Raw genomic sequence first — 20,882 nt, 5'->3', positions numbered from 1 at the left:
AGTCTCCAGACTGTGCTAGGCTTCCCTCCCACAGCCTCTGATCCCTATACAACCTCAGCCATTTTGGACACGAATTCTCTTGGTGCTCTTGGTCTCCTGGACCCCTCTTGGCTCCTGGTTCTTCTCCCTCTTTTACTCCCTCCCCTGCTCAAGGTCCAGTTCAATCTGGACCTTTCCAGATGACTCTGGCCGTTTTCTTCCTCATATCTATAATAAACCTTCTCCTCAACTTGTACCTGGGAGCAGTCATGTCCTCATTTTTTTTTCCCAATTCGGCGACCTAATGAAACTAAAAGGCTGCTGTATGGTAAAGAAAACTGTCCATCGATTGAAGAGGCAGCCTTCAGAATGTAAGAAAATCTTGGCTGGCTTTCCATATTAACGGAACACATGTTGTCCTGTGTCTTAAGGAGCTTCCTTGCAGGATAGAATGGTTTACCTCTCTTTAGAACATCCTCTGTCTTAATGATGAGCCTCACTCCAAAGTGGACAGACAGTCTTTCCTTCGAGAAAATTGTTAATCAACAAATGCCAACTTGCAAGGCAAGGTATGCCCACTGGTGAAATAGTGCCATGATTGTGGGTGGGGGATGGGGAGACCAATCACTTTCTGATTGGATTTGAGACTCAAGAGGGAATGCATCCCTGGTACTGTCAATCTGGCCAAAAGTCTAACCCTGAGGATGTCACAGGCTCTGTGAGGAAATCTGTTACCAATGAGACATGTAACCTTGCTGCCTTCTAAACATTTGTTTGTACCCAGAGACTAGCACATGCCCCATCCCTTAGATGGAGGACCTTCTTTTGACAGAAAGTAACAGTTATTGTGGAGACCCATAACTGGTCAAAGTGTTGACAATAAGTAACTACTGAGTGCTTAGCTGTAAATAGGACATCTGTATCATTCCCTCCCAGGCCCAGGGAACATGAAACAGGGGGTTGAAATACTGTAGGAGCTGGAGTACAGAGAAGAGTTATTATTGGAGTTATTGCATTCATGAACGCAGCAGTTATGGATCTCTGCATAAGACTTAGACTAGACTGGGCCTTTCAGCATCTCATCGTGGATGGAGAGGGACTCATGAGGCCCCATTCCTTTCTGAGGAGGCTTTCACAGTTAATGGTTGCTGGGGGAAGAATACTCATTTTCTTTAGTGGTAGAGCTAGCTATTGGTAAGTTGCCCATGCTCCAGTAAATAGCCTCCTGCCCGTGGTCACAGAAGCCACCCTAATTAAACTCAGCGAGGCACACACACACAAGACATGATGAATGTAGGAGGGGGACTAGTTGGGAGGAAAAAGGAGGTCAGCAGGAATGGGAGGGTCTGATGGTTTACATTTGAATAGGTGGTCTCCAGTTGGTGGAACTGTTTGGGAAGGATTAGGAGGTGTGGCCTTGTTGGAGGAGGTGTGTCACTGGGAGTGGGCTTGGCTGATTGAAAAGCTCATGCTATTCCCAGCTGGTTAGCTCACATGTGCATGTTCTCTCTCTCTCTCTCTCTCTCTCCCTCAGACTTGCCTGTCTACTGCCGTGCTCCCATTGATGATGGTCATGGACTCACACCCTGAAACTGTAAACCCCAACAAATTCTTTCTTCTATGAGTTGCCTTGGTCTTGGTGTATCTTCACAGCTATAGGAAACTAACTAAGATGGTGGGGGTGGGGTGGTAAAGGAGAGCTATGGGGGTAAATATGCACATAAATAATTGTAAATATATTAAATATAAATGTATTATATCCCAATACATTGTATGCATATAAAAAGTTGTCAAAACAATAAAAACCAGTGGAATTCCATGTTTGGAGAGGTATTACTAATAGAAGTTGGAGCGTGATGCTTATGAAATCTTACTCAGTAAAACTGAAAATCATAGTGCAGGCTTGTCTTCATTTGTTTGCTGTCACCATACCAAAATACCATAGGCTGCACCAGTGAGGTGCTTCAACAAATTAAGGTGGCTGCTACACCACTGATGGCCTGAGTTACTCTCCAGGACCCATGTGTTGGATGCCGAGAACCAACTCCCACAAGTTTTCCTTTGGCCTTCACATGTATGTTCTGATTGTACTCTCTCTCTCTCTCTCTCTCTCTCTCTCTCTCTCTCTCTCTCTCTCTCTGTAATTGTCAAAATGAAAAAAATGGGGTTTTAAAAAATAACTTAATAATTTATAAGGACCAGAAACATGTTTTTCATAATTCAGTTGGGGAGTCTTATGTCTAGTCTCCAGCATCTATAGAGGACTTTATCTTCAAGGGGTGGGAAGCATGAGAAGAAGCTAGCTGAAGCCTACACGAAACTTCTTTTATAGTAGCCTTAATTCCATTCATGAGAAGTGATCCTTCATCACATAATAACTTTTTCAAGCCCTGGCCGTCTAATAATATCGCATTGGCAACACCTGTGGGGACACATTCAAAGCACAGCAGGCATTGAGAGGGCATTCAGTAAGTAGAGGCCCACTTCTGAATTTCTCCTGTTGTATAAGATAAGAAGGAATCCCTGGTACATGAGCTGGCTTTTTGGAGCCCGTTACCTATGGTGGGACACCTCGCACAGCCTTGGTGCAGGGGGAGGGGATTGGACCTGCCTCAACTGAGTGTACCAGGCTGTGCTGCTCTCCATGGGAGAACTTATCTTGTCAGAGGAGGGGATGGGGGGTGGGGTGGGGTGGGGAAGGCTGGGGGGGGGAGTGGGAGGAGGGAAGAGAGGAGGATCTGTGGTTGGAATATGAAATGAATAAAAAATTTCTTAATAAAGAAAAAAAGATAAGAAGGAAAATCCATATAACCATGATTGCATTTCTTTTTTCTTTTCTTTTTTGAGGCAGGGTTCTCTATTTAGTCTTGGATGTCCTGGAGCTCTCTCTGTAGACCAGGCTTCTAATTCACTGAGATCTTCCTGCCTCTGCCTCCTGAGTGCTGAGATTAAAGGCATGTGCCACCATGCTTGGCCCTATGATTATATTTTTAGAAGGTATTTGGATAAGATTGGCAACTCTGGAGTGGAAGCTACAGGATTCTTTTTATGCCTCAGTTGTGCTATACTATACTCCTATAAATATGTTTGTGTGTACATTATAAAATTCAAAGATCAATGATGTGATCATGGCCCAGATGATACGGTTCATAGAATATACCAGGCCCACCATGTATAGAATTTCTGCAGCTCACTGTCAGGGCTGTGTTGTAGTGTAGCAGTGTCATGGAGGTTCAAAAGAGCTCCTGAGGACCTTTACTCATTCAACGTCATAGTCAAAGGCCTCCCAGTTAAGGCTTTCAGAAGCATGGTTTTGTAGCTGGTATTTTCTCTGGTCCTGCCCAGCCCCATGGACCCCACAGCCGCTTATAAAATAATCACTCAGAAGCTTATATTAAAATTGCTCAGTCATTAGCTCAGGCCTACCACTGACTAGCTCTTACATTTAAACTCAGCCCATTTCTGTTAATCTATATGTTGCCACATGTTCTGTGGGCTTTACCTGTGTGCCTTTACATGCTGCTCCCTAGATGACCGGCTGGTGTCTGCTGACTCAGCCTTCCTCTCCCAGAATTCTCCTTCTCTGCTTATCCCACCTGTACTTCCTGCCTGGCTACTGGCCAATCAGCATTTTATTGATCAACAATCAGAGCAACACATTCACAGCATACAGAGCAACATCACCCATCAGTTTCCTCTGACAGCCCCCTACCCCCTGATTTGGATAATGAAAAAGGACTTTCAGACCCAGGCCTTAATGTATATCAACTAATGAGTAAATTAGAAGCTCAACTTTGACTCTGAAAATAGTGGTAAAGAGCTGAGGAGGAGCCTAGAAGATTGATTTGAGGTGAAGTGGGCCAGGACACCCATATCATCCCCTGCTACTAATTCTAATAGAATTTTCAGAAAGTTTTAGTTAATAGTTAAAAGTTTGAAAGAAAGGAGAAAATCACTGATTAAGTGAATAGACATCTCCTTCATCACCATCTCCAGCCTTGTTCGGAGGCGGAGTATACTCAGATGGAGCCACGCCTAACAGAAAGGAAGGGAAGAGCTGTGGGGAATTGTGAAAACGCCAGAGGACAACCAGGAATTGTGCTTGGTTTTGTGAAGACTGATGGCTGAGCTCTGAAAACGGTGGGGTTTCTCACACACACATGCTCACAACTGGCAGGTGCTCTGACGAGTTGGCTTTCCTAGGTCCTTAACGCCTTTTATCTTGAGATGTTCCTTCCTGTGGTTTCCTCCTTCATGGTACCATGTATTGTGTTGAATACAGAGAACATGAAAAGTGAAATATATACCAACATAACATTGGAAAGATACACTGCATAAAAGTCTGAAAGGAGTGTAAGTTGTTGATATAAAACTGCTGCCCAGCCCTGGGAATTCCCCATAGGCACCCAGAGCCAGTCACTAAGATTGAATCACTTGATTTTTGATGCTGAGCCAGAAAAATCACATGAAAATTCTGATGATCCTTCAGGCAGCTATTCCAAACTATATTTTTTGTTGTTGTTGTTTTTTTGTTTGTTTGCTTATGCCAGGGTTTTCTTGCCTGGTAACACAGACTGGCTTTGAACTTATGAACTTCTGCCTTAGCCTCCAAAGTGCTGAAAGTACAAACTTGAGCTCCCACACCCGGCCCCCTGCTGTTCTTCATGCTGACCATCTGTTTGCTGCAGACTTTTATTGTCATGACACATTCTGTGACCTTTATGAAAACAACTGCTGGAGTCTTGTGAGCATAGCACACGTGGCCATTCGATGCTTTGGGGACGGGAAAGGAGGCAGGGGGGTGATCAGAGTGAATGGCCTGGAACTGCCATTCTCACTTTTAACTAACAGCATCCATCAGTATCTAAAGCGTACCCACTTAGCGTATCTAATGTAACTACTTAGAGAAACCCGGAATGTCAGGGGAAGTCATATTCCTGGCCTATGATACTTTCCTGCTCCTAGGTATCAATATATCAAGTACACGGTTAGGGATAAATTCTTGGGTTTCATCATCCCACCGGCAAGTGACAACCGGGTAACCTGTCAGGAAGATGCTTTCGTATGAGCACTCTGATATCCTCTCTCCGCTTACTAAAGCACACTTCACTCCTTTCATTAATTCCGTGCTTCTTCTGCAAAACGAAGCCCCTTTCTTACATTTTACTTGTTTGCCATAACAGGCCTTTTGCAGGTCTTGATAGGTCTCAGCTACAAAGTAGTACTCCGAATAGCAGAGAAGCTTATTGTGAATATTTTTAAACACGAGTTCAGTGTCGCAGTAATCATCGCCAACCAAAGGTCGCTGGGGATCAGCAATAATCTTTTCTATGATTCTTTCTTTGGTAGGTGGCTTGGTAGGTCCTGTGCTATGGAGTTCCCTTAGGTAGTCACCTAATATTGGCATCATTTCATAATCCGAGTAATCCCATTTTTCCCCTTGCAGCTTGAGTGGCGGCAGCAGCAGCAGCAGCAGCAGCGTCAACGGCCGTGGGTACTTGGTGACCAGAGACTTCATTCTTTCCCTGCAGAGTCAAAGCAGTGAAGAGAGACATTCTATTATGACGCAATGTTTGTATTCTACACACAGGGGCCACTTAGACCAACTCTCACTGTTCTCTGCACTTCTGAGTAGGTGGCCCATTGGAAAACCGTTAGGTGAGACTTCAGAATTTGTTTGAAGACTGTGGGAGCCCGTTCTCGGGTTCCTCGCGGCTTTACCCAGCAGGTCTGAATAGAGGATGATTAGACCACGGGCCTGAGTGCAGGAGTCTGAGATGGTCTGCACTTGGCTGTGCTGGGGGAGGAGGTCTTTTGCTCCACCCCCTGGCGTCTCTATAAAAACTCTGGGGCAGAGACAGTCGGGGCCCGTTGGAATAGGTTCCAGGCCCTCCCGAGGCTATCCTTTATTTTCCATCTGTTTATCTCCACGATATTCTCCGCAATAAATCCTTCTATCTAATATTTCCTGCTGCTCGCACTCAAGAAAACTCTGGGGAACTGTGGGGGTGGTTGGGTAAACGCCCCACAGAAGACCTCCCTAATATTGACTCTAAAACAACCGTGTTAGTCTTGGGGATAGTAGGTAAAGTGGGGGATGTGAAAGAAAGAGAGACAGAGCTAGAGAAGGAGAGAGGGAAGAAGTGAGGGGAGGTGGGAGGAAGTGGAGGTGGGATAAAGGAAACCAATAAAAGGCTGGGAGAAGGGCTGGGGGAGATCATAGCCACAGTGAGAGAAGAGAGGGGCCACAGGCAGCACGTTGCTCCTTTTGCCTAGAACAAACACATTTGACTCATTCCCAGAAATCAATAACGTGCACAGAAATGAACCAGCTTCCCCCCTTGTTGATCTTGCTCTGACAAGGAGCACTCTCCGTCTTAGGGCTTTCATTTTCATCTTGCTCACATCTGGCCACAGATGTCCTTGAAGAGTCCAGCAAATGTCCACAGAGGCACAGCAGACATACACTAAGCTGGCTACTGGGCTGACTGTACTGAAATGAATGATAAGTAGCGCTGGTTACTGCGTGGAAAAATCATGAGCCATGGCCACAACTACCTAGTTACAGAGAGCTTTATTGGGAGGAAGAAGGGGGTGGGGTACAAGAGAACCAGGCCTGGAGAGGAAAGAGGGAGAAAGATGGTGGGGTGGGAGAGGGAGCAGAGCAGAGAGAGAGAGAGAGGGTGGGGTCTGCGTCTGGCTTTTTAAGGTGCAGATTGTGTGACCATGCCGCACATACATAGTCGCCAGCACACACTGATGACATAAGGCATAAGACCCTGAACTGCGAATGTGCAGTCACGTAGTTGGAGTGAGGGCAGAATTTTAACATGTACCTCCACGTCCATGTCTCTAACTGCTCTGTCCGTTTTAAGCCTCTTGCCATGTTGTACCGCTCTTCCACCAAAGTACATCATTTACTTTCTGGTGTTTTCATTGATGCTTCCTCCTGCCCCTTAGGTGAACTTGATGGTTCCTGTTTAGATTGGGTTTTAACCTCCCTAAACTCACTCCAAATTCGAATCACTGTCTACAGTTATGCTGATCTCATCAGTAGAGAGTTCACAGCTACCACACTGCTCGGCTTTCTCTATATCTACTACTCACCCCACCCTAGGCCCCCAATCTGCTGCCTACTGTTTCCATGTACATACAGGTCTTTACAAGTTTTTGAGCAAATGTCTTTGCTTATCAATTCAATGATAAGCCAATGACATAGAGCAGAAGATAATTTAAAAAGAAAATATTGTGCCCATATTGGTGGTGCATATCATAAAACTGTCTGGTTAACTGTGCTAAGTTTTAAAGGTCTTTTTTTTTATAAGAAACTGAGGACCAGCCGGGCGGTGGTGGCGCACGCCTTTAATCCCAGCACTTGGGAGGCAGAGGCAGGCGGATCTTTGTGAGTTCAAGGCCAGCCTGGTCTAGATGAGCGAGATCCAGGAAAGGCGCAAAGCTGCACAGAGAAACCCTGTCTCGAAAAACCTAAAAAAAAAAAAGAAACTGAGGACCAACAACATCTATCCAGAGATTCTTCCCATTTACTAAAATAAGCAATGAGGCATAGTCTATGCTTTAGTCCAGCGAATCATCTTTTGTAGAGAATTTCTGGGCTCATTTGTCTTCTGCATCCCTATCCCAAATCTGACTGTTTCTCATTAATTCTCCAAGATCTTTCTTTCAGTCGAGAGCAATGACCTTATCTGAACTCAGAGCAGGCTTCAGAGCCTGACTGTGTCTGTCGCCTCTTTATTTCATCTATACCCTGTGTTATCTATTCTTCAGAGAATGGGTGTTTGGGTTGCTGGACTTAGAACTTGATACCAGAGATTTTGATCTTCAGTGAGAAGAAATCCTTCTGAATTAGGAACAGAGAATGAATCTGAGCAGCTCAGAAGCACATTGTTGAAGCTCATTTAATTCTTAAAAAGGTAACACAGATATAGTGTAAGAAGCTCTATGCTGTAAGCTATGCCAAAGACTTCTTATATATTACCAACATTGAAACAACCAAAGGATAGAAACATTGTTTACTTTGTGTACTGTTATTAGCATTTTCTCACTCTGGAATATAATTGTCATAACCCAGAAATTCTGGCCCATGTAGAAGGGAGATGGGAAGACGATTGTAGCTAATTGCAGGTTTGGATTCTGTTCTTATGAATTAGAGAGAGAGAGAGAGAGAGAGAGAGAGAGAGAGAGAGAGAGAGAGAGAGAGAGAGAGAGAGAGAGTCAGAAGTTGGGGGCACACAGTGGGAAATGGAGAGAATAGGAATGTTGAGCACAGAAGTACAGAGAGAAGAAGAAAAGATATATTCCAAACTGGTGGTATTGAGTGGTTACTCATCCCATGTGAACATGTTCATAACCCATCCCTCCATAATTTTTCACACTTCCATCAATATCACATTGTCACAGCCAGAGAGCTTGGCTCACAGCTCCGCAGTGAGGACTCAGAGCCTCTATAATGAGAACCCAGAGCCTCTTCAGCACTTTGAGTTAGAGTGAGCAAAGTCAGCACACACATGGCCAGTGGAGTCTGAAGCTCTAGGACCTACCCTTTAACTTACTGAGAACTCACCGAGAAAATGGTTTACAAGATATCACCATATATAATAGGATATATATATGGATATATATATATATGTGGTGAGAATGTGATATATTAAGCATTCATGAGATTTTGATCAGGAAGAAATTGTTACAATACTTTTGAGAAAAAAGAAAAGGTGGCAGACAAAAGGGTTAAAGGTCATAAAGCTTTTGTAGAAAGGTTTTTACTATCTTTTTTTTTTTTTGGTTTCTCTGTGTAGCTTTGCGCCTTTCCTGGGACTCACTTGGTAGCCCAGGCTGGCCTCGAACTCACAGAGATCCGCCTGGCTCTGCCTCCCGAGTGCTGGGATTAAAGGCGTGCGCCACCACCGCCCGGCAGTTTTTTACTATCTAAACTTCTAAATGGATGATTTAAGAAAGGGGATTACAGTAACATGCATGGGAAACAGCCATTTACATAAGCAGAAAACTTTCGAAATTTGAAAGTCTACTAGTGTGGGAAAGATTAAACAGAGTCTAATATATTCAGAATGGTAACAATTACCCACACCAGTAATAATAATTGTAAATGGGTATCTATTATTGAGACGGTGTTTTATGTTCATGGAGCTATGCTTTCTTTGGATAGACCGCTTTCCAGTTTTTGTACATACACGAAGCTATGGCATTTTAGAGACATATGGTGAAGAATTTTGTGCTTCTATAGCACAGTGCTGGGAGTGTCTAGGTAACAGGGAGAGAAATCCTCAACACATTATCTTAAACTCCAGAGGGGCTGTATTGACTCACACAAGAGGGTAGTCCACTGGGCACAGAAGGCGGAAGTTAAAGGTCTTCCCCGGCTCCTGCCACCCACTCCGCTCCACGTCTGTGCAGACCAGATTTGCTCCTGTGTGGGTGCTCTGTGGACTGGCAGGGCCAGGCACTGTCACTTTTCTACCCTATCAGAGGGTCACAGTGTTCCCATTGTGCGGCCCTCCCCCACCAAATTCCATCAAGGAAAATGACTCTTCTGATTGGCCTAGCTTCCATCACTTGAGTAAATCAGAGATGTGGGGACTTCTGACTGGTCAGCCAGAAACACATGCTTTTATTGGAGAAATAAAAGCAAAGCCCTGTGATTAAAACCCAGCTGTACTTCAGTTGTTAATAAAAGAGCTGCTCCGACTGAACGGCAAAGCAACAAGGACCATGGACAAAAGAAGTGTGGTTGTGTGGGTGGAGAAATCAGAATACTGACCTCTGTCTACCTCATCGTCTTTAATTATTATTACATTTTAATTGTGTGTGTTGCAAGGTATGGGTGCATGTGAGCCATGGTGCACACGTAGAGGTCAGAGGACAAGTTGTGGGAGTTGATTCTCTCTCTCCATTACGTAGGTTTCAGGAATTGAACTGCGGTTCTCAGACTTGGCAACAAGTGCCCTTACCCACTGAGTCACCTCACCAGCCTCACCTCACCATCTTAATTAATGAAAATGTAGATTACATAGGAGAAAAGAAAAAAAAAAATCTTAGTAAAGTGTTATTAATGAATAATTTATTTCTTGCTAATTTCTTTTGTTTTGTTTTGTTTTTTGCTTTTCAAGACAGGGTTTCTCTGTGTAGCCCTGACTGTCCTACACTCACTCTGCAGACCAGGCTGGTCTCACACTCAAAGATTAGCCTGCCTCCACCTCCCAAGTGCTAGGATTAGAGGTGTGTACCACCACTGCGTGGCATCTTGATAGTTTCTTAATCTTAGTTTTACAACTAAAAATTTTGCAACTCAAAAAAGACTTTAATAGTACAATATACTTTCAAGACCTCAAGTATTCCTGATTCAATTTGATGAGGAAATTCCAGGTTTTAGTTGCACCAAATGTATTCTTTTCACAAACATTTTGAGGCACTTGGACATTCACCTCATAACCTAAGTGAGGACCACACTGAGTCAAGAAAATCTGGACAGACACACCAGTGTGGATAACAAGGCAGTCAAACACATTGTTTATGTGATTCTGAGCGTTTCTTCCTCTAAGGTGAATGCCCCAGTGCTGGAGCTTCCAGCAGCATACAGGATACACCACAAGGAGCAAAAAAAAAATTCTCATTAATTGAAAATCAGCTTTCCAAACACAGAGTAATTTTCATATCTTATTTTGGAAAAACAAAGTCACTCCAACAAATGACAGAAACCTCTTCACAAGTGATTAAGGTTTTCTACAAATTAACTTTTACTAGTGCTTTGTTTAGCCTTTTAAAGTATAAGGTTATATAACATGTTAAAAGATTGTGGTAAATAGAAATCTGCTACGTTTTGCCTGTAAGTCAATATGATCCTGGACAATATAGACTGATTTATTCAACTCCTAGTTATGTTTTGCTTAATATTTTCATTCTTCTCTGAAGTCAGAGATGGAATGAAGATGAAATATATAATGCATAAGGTCAAAAATTCTGACAAATTTTATTTTGTAAAAGAATAGTGAATATGGTTAAATCATGGATATATCAAGAAAAAAAGTACTATAGACCTCCATACCTCACATAACACACACACATGCCATACAGACACAGATATGCTCACATGCACTCATCACTTCACACCACACACACACACACACACACACACACACACACACACAGACCCCATATGAACACACTCACTCCTCAACTTATGTAGCTTAGAAAGTAAAGTAACTTTTTTTTTTTTTTCCCCGAGACAGGGTTTCTCTGTGTAGCTTTGCGCCTTTCCTGGAACTCACTTGGTAGTCCAAGCTGGCCTCGAACTCACAGAGATCCACCTGCCTCTGCCTCCCGAGTGCTGGGATTAAAGGCGTGCGCTACCACCGCCTGGCCGTAAAGTAACTTTTAAAGATAAAAATTGGGTTTTTTTTTTTTAGAACAAAACAAAACCTTTTTCATAATTTAAGGTAAGAAATACCCTTACTACATAAGAAAAAATTTAGGCATAAAAGAAATTATGGTAGATGATATCCCATACTTGAGTATGGAATCACATACCTCTCTGGACAAGGACACAAAACATCACATCAAAAGTAAGTGGCAAAAACAGGAAATACTCTAACGGCCAATAGGTAGCAAGAGGGAAACTTAACACAAGTGTGAGCTTGTAACTGTGCATACAGTATACTATTTACTTCTCAATTTAGGGAAAAGACAGGCAGTCTTTGTGTGTATGTGAATATATGTTTGTGTGTGTTTGTTTGTATGTATATACCACTTGTGTGTGCATGAGTGCATATATGTGTATACTCTGTGTGTGTGTGTGTGTGTGTGTGTGTGTGTGTGTGTGTGTGTGTGTGACTTGACGTAAAAAATGAAGCTAATGAGACAAAAGGGACAGGTTTGACTACATTAAGACAGCATGAAAGATGCTTATGGTTATGAAAATATTCTGTTTAGGGAATGTTTGGCATGTTCTTGACTGTATCAAGGTAAATACCCAGGTCTTCATACCGTGTTGTAATTTTGCATCATGTTATCATTGGTGAAAATGATTTAAAGGTATGGTGATTGCTCTGCATTATTTACTACAAAGTACATGAAAATAATAACCTTGAAATTTTTTTTAAGAAAAGGCATTACTCTGAGATCAATTCCATGGGGACCAGTGGGAGGGCTCAGAGGGTAAAAGGCTTACTGCACAAAGCTGACCCCCTGAGTCCACTCTTGGTAGCAGAAGGCGTTGTAACAGGAGTAGAAGCCACAGCGTGTGTAATGGGGTGCACACCATGATCAGTTGACAGACACAGAGAAAATTAGGGCCTGGGTTATACATTATGCAGGCACCACCCAGAAGCAGACCGCTGTAACATTATTACAACCCTTTTGGGGACAACCCTGAAAGACACCAGCCAAAGGAAATCTTCACAGTGGACAGAACTTTGGGCAGTGCACACGGTCACACATTTTGTTTGGAAGGAGAAATGGATAGATATACAATTATTCACTGGTTCATGGGATGTAGCCAGTGGATTTGCTGGATGACCAGGAACTTGAAGAGGGAATGATTGGGACATTGATGAGAAAGACATTGGGAAAGAAGTATGTGGCTAGATCTCTATGTGGGCAAAAGATGTGAAGCTACTTGTGTCACATGTAAATGCTCATCAAAAGGTAATTTCAGCTGAGGAGTTTAATTATCAAGTAGATAGGATGACCCATTCTATGGATATTCAACTTCTTTGCCCAGTCATCCTGTCATTGCCCAATGGGCCCATGAACAATATGACCACAGTAGCGGAGATGGAGGTTATGCATGGGTTCAACAATATGGACTTCCACTCATTAAGGCTGACTGGATAGAGCTGCTGGTGAGTGCCAGATCTGCCAACAGCAAAGATCAACACTGAGCACTCAGTATGGCACCATTCCCCGGGGTGACCAGCCGGCGACCAGGTAGCAGGTTGATTACATTAGACCACTTCCTCCATGGAAAGGGCGATACTTTGTCCTTGCTGGAGTAAATACTTACGCTCGCCCTCGCTCTCTCTGGCAAGTCCATTCCTTCGCTGGTATTAGAGCCTACCTCTTTGGGTTTCGGGTATATATTGAAGACCAGCTGAGACATTCTGCCTTGTGGACTGAAGAACTACTGGATTCTCAGACTTTCCACTGGGAGACAGCCATTGTTCAACGAGCAGGACCACAGCCTATAAGCCACTCTAATAAATCCCTATATTCATTTTATCAGTTCTAGTCCTCGAGAGAACCATATCTAAATACCAAAGGCTGCTGAGGGGCACTCAGACTAGCTGAGCTGCCTATAAGTGATACTCTCCAACCTGTTAAGCTGCCTTCAGCCTGTGCAGAGGGTCCTAGGTTTCCAGTTTTCCTGAGCCATCATCCATGCTGAAGGGGGAAAGGACAATAGCAAACTTTAGTATTAATTAAATACAATTAACGTTAATTAAAGCATAATTAGCAAGCTTAATAAGAAAACAGACTAAGTCGGTTCTGCTTCTAACACAGTCAAAATCCAACTTCTGACTTCTACCTTCGTGAGCCTGGAGCGTCCTCTTTTCTGGAGAGGTAGATGACTCTCCTTCCCCACCTCCAAGAAGCAACCCCCAAAGAGAATGGCACTATTAGGAGATGTGCCCTTGTTGGAGGAAGTGTGTCACTGTGGGAGTGGGCTTTGCAGTCTCTTTTCTCAAGCTTCCCTCAGTGTGACTGTCGGTCGACTTCCTGTTGCCTCAAGATGTAGGACTCTCAGCTCCAGCACCACATCTGCCTGCACACCGCCATGCTCCCCGCTGTGATGATAATGGACTGAACCTCTGAAACTGTAAGTAAGTCCCCTCAATTAAATGCTTTCCTTATAAGAGCTGCCAATGGTCATGGTGTCTCTTCACAACAATAAAAACCCTAATTAAGACACTGGTCAAGAAGAAAAAATATAAAAATGGAACGGGAGGAAAGAAAGTGGGATTGAGCGTAGTTAGGTTATGTTGGCCATTGTCCTCACCCATTTCCCTCTAACAGGCCCCTGCTTCCCATACCCAGGAGTGTCTCAGGGGTCTCTGTCTACATTCTCATCCAGAACATGGGGTTCCTGAAGAGTCTGAGCTGGGGGCAAAGAGAGGACACGCAGAGCCCAGAACTCTTACCTGCCCAGCACTATGGCCCATGCAAGAAAAGTCCAGGGCCTCCTGAGGCCCTCAGATACGTCCTGACCTTCAAGACCCCCAGAGCCAGGGATGGCCGAGTTGAGCTCCTTACCTAGAGGACATAAGAGAGGAAGAAGGAACATCAGCAGCCACCAGGTGAAGCAGCTGAATGTGCAGAGAGCCTGCTCCAGCAGCTTAGCTCTAGATGTGCAGAGAGCCTGCTCCAGAAACTTAGCTCCAGATGTGCAGAGAGCCTGCACATCTATGTTCATGCCAACACTCTTAGTTTCTTAATCTGTGCCTGTTGATTGGATTGATTTAAAGAGTGATAGGGGCTGGAGAGATGGCTCAGTGATTAAGAGCAATTCTGCTCTTGCAGAGGACCAGAGTTTGGTTCTCAGCATCCACATCACAAGTCTCACAACCGCCTATAACTCTAGCCCCAGAGCATCTAATGCTGCTGCGGGGATCCGCGCTCAGACACACAGAAACACACATACACAGACTTTTGTTTAAATAGCTAAAAAATGACAGCACATCGTTTCTCCATTTAGTGAGAAAGAAATGTTTTCAAATGTTTAATGATTATTCCTTCCTTGGCTAATTTTCAGATAATGTCTTCTGATTATCTTTTTCTGTAAGTATGTTTCATCTTTCTGACAGACTGCTTTATAGGTTTAAGATATATGGTAAACCCTTAACAATAATATGTGGAAAACTGTCTTCAGTTGTTTACTTAGTATAGTGTAACAATCTAATTGTATAAAAATAATAATGATGACAGCTACCATTTCATCGTCAAAGCAAATGGTAAGTGGTAAGGTATATTTTATTCAGGAACAGTCAGAATTGTCTTTCCTTACAGTTATTGACAAGTGTGTTTTTCTTCTATCAAATACAGATGATAGGCTAGAAGGGTGACCTATGAAATCAAACTGTCCTTGTCTGCCCCTGCGGAGAGCAGTTATACACATGACTTTCAACACTGCCTACTGTCTGTAGGTAACGTCATCGACTCCACTCCGTGTGGATTGTTTGAGAGTAAAAAGAGAATTTGTAGATCTTTCTGACGTGCTGGAAGTACTCTGTTCTGTTATTACAATTACCATGGCCACGAACAATCGTGTGACAATTATCATTGTTGTGACTCTGAAAGCCTTAGCAGGCTTCCAAAACAAGAAGGATGAAAGAGTTTTCAAGTTGTCTTATCCCAGCGCTGCCAACTCTCTCCTGGGGGGAAATGAAGTTGCATTTCAGATGTTCAGTCTCTCTTTGAACTTCTCACTCACTGTTTAGAAGCGAGTGGCTCTTCCAGGGTCCTGTGTTTGCCTTCAGAAACGCTGGTTGTCCAGAGGCTTTCAGGATAAAAAGACTGCCTGGCTGCCCCGGGGGACTGGCGAGGAGGTAGGCATGTGAGGTGACACTGAATTATTTTGCCCCAAAGGCTCTGAACACATAAGTAGCAACCTTTCCCTACTCACTGAAACTCGAATTAGGAAGAAAGCTTTTTGATCTGCCTGGCTGAGTGGGAGTGAAACTCTGGGCCCTTCAGCAACCCTGATGCTTTTTGCAAAATGACCACACGCTCGATCCTGCCCTTTGTCTACAGAACCCAGGGTTCTTCCTAGACCTCCAGCCTAGGGACTTGCGCTTAACAACAGTTTCTATAATTAGGAAGTTTGTTATGTGAAGGCCAAACTCACGGGATGGAATCTCAGAGAGCAGGGCTTTAAAACACACCCTTTTTTCCCCTCTCATATAACAACCTGTCAACAGCAGGTGGGCGGAACAACTGCGTAGCACAGCTGTTAGGGACATGGTTCCCTCTGAATTCAGCTTATTCCTGGGCCATTACTATCGTTATTATATAAAATATTTAAGTGAAGACGCAGTCCAGTGGGGGATCTAGTTATTGAATAATGACAAGGTGTTTCAGTACATTGTGATGAAACCTGGACTCGGACCCTGCTCACATCACTTCAGCTCAGAGAGCCTAAGAGAGGAAGTGAGGCTGGGTGCCCTGACAGTGAGGAGAGTTGGCTTGGGTGACCTGAAACTCCTCCACAATGATCCTCACGAATGCCCAGGGCCAGATCTCATCCAACATCCACACTGCACGGATAAGGATATTGAACCCCTTCTCTGCTCTCTGGGTACCTCCCGTGGCTGCTTCGGAATCGGATCTGCCTCTCACTTTTCCTTTCAACTACAAAGGCATATTTACTTTTCAGTTACTTCCCTAACAAGTACCAGGGATGCTGGGACTGGTTCTTAGCAGGTGTGGCTCATGTGCTCAAGGGTTAAGATAAGTAAGAAAAGGGAAAGAAAGCAAGGACGGGGAGGCAGGGAGCAAACCCTTTCTGTAGGAGGGAAGCAATGGCCAAGGAGGATAGCAGCCTCAAAACCACAGACGCAGGAAGGAAGACTGGGGATGGTGAAAGAGGACTCTGGAGCCCGGAAAACCAGCCTGATCAACTTAGATACAAAGCCACAAAACCAAACCAAAGGAGCCCCTGCAGGTTTGGTGAGCAGAAATGGGAAGTGATGAAAACCTAATATTTGAAAGCTCAAATTCCCCGCTCAACGCCTCGCAAGGAACCTTGTGACACATACATCAAAGAAGTGATGGGCTCTGGAGTCAGAAACGTGTGCCTTTATGGCACTTCTGTTTTTTCCAGACCACAGTACGATGATGAAGTGATAGATTCTGGGAGATCGCAGGAACCGGTTAGAAGCCAGAGTTCCTGCTTCCTTCAGAGAGGTGGATGGTGTGTTCTTGATCACACCTCTCTGGAAGATGCTCCCAGCCTGAAAAAGAGCTACTGTCCTGGGTCTTTGCTCTTCTTTCCTGATGAGAGAAGCAATACGTGCTAAGATGGGTTGGCTTCTTCTTGCATATTGTAAAACAAAATAAAACAACAAAAGCGAGTTATCCCTAGGGCTGACTGGCCCCTCTACTATAAATGAATGGTGTAAAAATGAAGTTACTAATATATGAACTGAATGTGAACCACGAAGAGACAACTTGGGCTGTTGGAGAATCCACTCTTCTATGTGGTGAATGAGTGTAGTATCAGACCTGCCACATGAAAATGACCCTAGAATGGACTCACTGAGCGAGCACCTCAGCCAACCTATATCCTCATTTATTGTTCAGAACCCAGGCATTTCCCTAAGTCACTCTCCTCTTACTGCCAAATACAAATTGAACTCTGATTGTATACCAGTGACCCAAACTAACAGTGAGTGTGGGCAGTGTTTAAGCAGCCATCATGCCGACAAAGAGAATCCAGTTAAAAAGCCCCCAGATGTCAAATGTTGTTCTAATGGTCTGTACTGGTTGACTGTCAGCCTCTTGTAGTCTCCATAGTCTGAGAATTCTGTATCAGTGTAAAAACATTGGGAATATCAAGATAAAACGAACCATGCACTGCAAGAAAAACATTACAACAACATGGCCTTCATTTGCACGCATTTATTTAGAATTAAGCATTTAAAAAAAAAAAGAGTGGGATCGGGATGCAGGAAAGAAATAAGAGGGGAAACAGGAGCATACATTTGCACAACAGCAAATAATGATAACTGTCTGTGCTTCATGCTCTGTTAACTCCGAGGACTTAAAATTGGCAGAGAAAGCATCAAGTCCGAAGACAACCCTGCCTGGAACTCGGCAGAAACGTCATATTTCCGTCGCTACCTCCTGTATTTCCCATCGTTTGCCACTACGCAGGCGAAGTTCTGGAGCAGCAAGACGTTGCTTGGCTGCGAGAGGAGCTGTGTTTCATCTCTCTGCAGCAGCCCTGAGATAGGAATACTGGTGGAGGAATGCAGATGGTACAGTGCTGCAGAGACATCTGGAGGACGGGCAACCAACCCACTGGTGGGAGGCAGTTGCACTCAGGCACACACATATGCTCACACTTATGCTCACACTTCTTGGAGGAACAGCACTGAGTATACGTCTCACCCTCATTCACTATCTGACTTGGAGTTTCTTTCCTTTGTCCACTTGGGTTAGACTCAGCGTTGGGACAGCTTTATAACTGAACTAGGAAGGCATCCAGAGAGAGAGAGTGAGAGCAAGAGCGTGAGTCTGGATTCTAGGATCAGTTACAATTCTTAATTGACTTGTGCTGCACTGGGCCATTTCCCCCCATTTATCCAGTTTAGCACAAACAGTGTGTACTGCGTACCAGGGGACAGACGTGTGTCGCAGAAGGGTAGAAGCAGCAATGATCGTGAACTTGTCCTTCTTTACCCTCAAAGCCCCGCGATTTACACTTTAGAGCCGCTGACTAGCCAGCTCATCAGGGAGTGGCTTGTCAGCACTGTCAAGATTCTCTTTAAGGAGGTGACACTGTGCTCCTGGCACCTGGGGCACCGCTGGCCTGCAGTGACCTTGCACATGGTGTGCTCCAGTCCTAGGCTCTCACAGGAGCTTAGGCCACATTTCCAGCGGGTGGCCTTGAGAGTTCCGTGTATCCCATTGGGGGACCCGTGCCTAAAGTTACTACCCAACTGGCACGACTCATTCGTGTCTAAAACCTCTCTGCAGACTCTCGGGCCGTTTAGACAGTCTTGGTCATTACTCAAAGTGTTTCCCTTGGGGATGAGGAAATATAACCTTCTGGATGTTGGGGGTGAGGTAGCCATCCCATTCTTGGATATGCTGAGGCTGATATTTTTATCTGACAGGGTTGAGTTCACTGATTCCCCAAGAGTCTGTTTTGCAGCAGGATGCGTCTCCTCCTGTGAAAATTTTTCTCTGATGCCCTTCACCGTGCTTTCTGAAGGCGCTATGAGAACCACCCCGAGGCCAAGCAATAGCACAAAGATCGCCATCTCATGCACACTGTAATCTTGTCTGCAGGAAAGATAAAACAGGATGTTTTCCTTTTCATTATGGCAGTTATTCTCAGTAATGACCCCTCAGATATAAGACTCCTACACATATATCAACAAAATATGATATAGTAAAATAACAATCAGCTGAGGAGCCTGAGCACCCAGGCTAAAATCTCCAGCTACAACCAGTCCAGTCTGTCTCATTCAACACTAGTCTACCCAACTGAAGAAAAACAAAACAAAACTTGAGCTAAATCTAACGTGCTGGAGCCAAGTACTTTTCTTTTGTCTGCTCTTATTAGAGCGGTTTACAGTCTCCATGTAGGTCCGAGTCATCTCACCCACCACATTTCTCACTATCCCTGTCTCTTACTGCCCACACAGGACCCAGCACACGACAGCCACGTAAACAAACAAAGCACAGGCGGTGACCTTTCTCCATCTCCCAATTCTTTCCCCACTCATTCTCAGTCACAAAATCTCCATCTTTACCAGTTCCTTTGGCCAGTGGATCTTGCAGAGAAAGAGTCCAGCTTCTTACTGGGCTGGCAGTGAAACTGTGTCTCATACTCCGAGTTTCTGCTATTGGATCTAACCAAGGGAAGGAGGGGCAAGAAAGGGGTAGAGAGATGTGTGTGGGTTTGATGAGGAAGCAAGGAGCCAAGGACGCTCAGGGGGAACCGGACAGAACGTGCGTGCGGCAGTCAGAATCAGGGACCAAGAAGCACCCTGCTTCCTCTTCTGCAAATCTCACCATTTCCTCAAACCCAGAGTGTTTTATTGTTTTTGTTTTCTGAAAGCCTACTGCACACCTTTCCTTGTGTTCAGTTACATCTCATCTTCTCTATCTAGTTAGGTGATTCGTGTGACGAACACTGGTCCGAGGCTAACAGCTCCCCGATCCTGAAACACCCTTTCTGGCCACTGCCAGCAGACACAGCTTCACAGGGGCCCGCACAAACACCACTTCCTCGGCAGCGTTTGCCAGAGGCAGAGCATGGCTAGTCTAGCCAGGGTGAAAACCCTTTAGTAGTGTCAGTGCTGGACATCTCACAGCGAGAGTCCCCGCACAGTTCGTTATTTGCGTCGATAACGCTCTCGAGAGTCCCCGCACAGTTGGTTATTCGTCGATAACGCTCTCACACTGGAATGGTTTTTCATTTCTCTTCTTCCCCACTTTAAAAGTTCCCCTCAGCCGGGCGGGCGGTGGTAGCGCACGCCTTTAATCCCAGCACTCGGGAGGCAGAGGCAGGCGGATCTCTGTGAGTTCGAGGCTGGTCTACGGCGCGAGATCCAGGAAAGGCGCAAAGCTACACAGAGAAACCCTGTCTCGAAAAACCAAAAAAAAAAAAAAAAAAAAAGTTCCCCTCAGCCATGTGTCTTCCACGGGGTCACTTTAGCTCCTTTGTAATCACCATCCTGTGCCCCCCCCCAATTCTGTAAAACCCCACTTGAACAACACTGTCTCTTCTTGGCTCCAGGACCAGAGGAAGCCTAGCCATGGAGGCCCACAAACCAAGCCTCTGCTTCCTCTCCTCCCACTCCAGGCTCGGAGGTGTTTTAAACAAACCTGCCCTAATCAGTCAGGGTGACCAACTCTTATCCAAACACACCAGGAGCCTCCACCTCTCCCTTTTTTTTCCCCCCAGATTTTATTTTGTATTTGTGGGTATGTGTCTGTATATGTCATGTGCATATGGGTCCCCACAGAGGCCAGAAGAGGATGTCAGATCCCTTTGTGCTGGAGTGACATTCAGTTATGAGCCCTTTGATGTGAGTGCTAAGAAGCAAACCCAGGTCCTCTGAAAGAGCAACAAATGCCCTTCACCACTGAGCCATCTCTCCAGCCCATGTGTCTCCCTCTTTGGTCTCTCCTTTTCTGCCTCTTGA

The 20,882-nt window shown here is 44.7% G+C and overlaps 2 protein-coding genes across 2 annotated transcripts; both read right to left on the bottom strand.

Annotated features, from left to right (window-relative positions):
* Positions 1 to 4,514: 4,514 nt before the first annotated feature.
* Positions 4,515 to 5,888, bottom strand: Rnase9 (ribonuclease A family member 9 (inactive)). The gene has a single exon (XM_052733363.1). The coding sequence runs from the start codon at positions 5,495 to 5,497 to the stop codon at positions 4,922 to 4,924; it is 576 nt and encodes a 191-aa protein (XP_052589323.1). The 5' UTR covers positions 5,498 to 5,888; the 3' UTR covers positions 4,515 to 4,921.
* An 8,789-nt stretch (positions 5,889 to 14,677) lies between these two features.
* Rnase11 (ribonuclease A family member 11 (inactive)) lies at positions 14,678 to 19,073 on the bottom strand. Its single transcript, XM_052734310.1, has one exon. The coding sequence runs from the start codon at positions 18,987 to 18,989 to the stop codon at positions 18,423 to 18,425; it is 567 nt and encodes a 188-aa protein (XP_052590270.1). The 5' UTR covers positions 18,990 to 19,073; the 3' UTR covers positions 14,678 to 18,422.
* Positions 19,074 to 20,882: the final 1,809 nt, after the last annotated feature.

Source organism: Peromyscus californicus, unplaced genomic scaffold (genome assembly GCF_007827085.1).
Source record: "Peromyscus californicus insignis strain IS unplaced genomic scaffold, ASM782708v3 Scaffold_12__1_contigs__length_115047231, whole genome shotgun sequence".
Taxonomy (NCBI): Eukaryota; Metazoa; Chordata; class Mammalia; order Rodentia; family Cricetidae; genus Peromyscus; species Peromyscus californicus.
The sequence above is the reverse complement of the archived record's forward strand: the minus strand, read 5'-3'. Positions and strand labels throughout refer to the sequence as shown.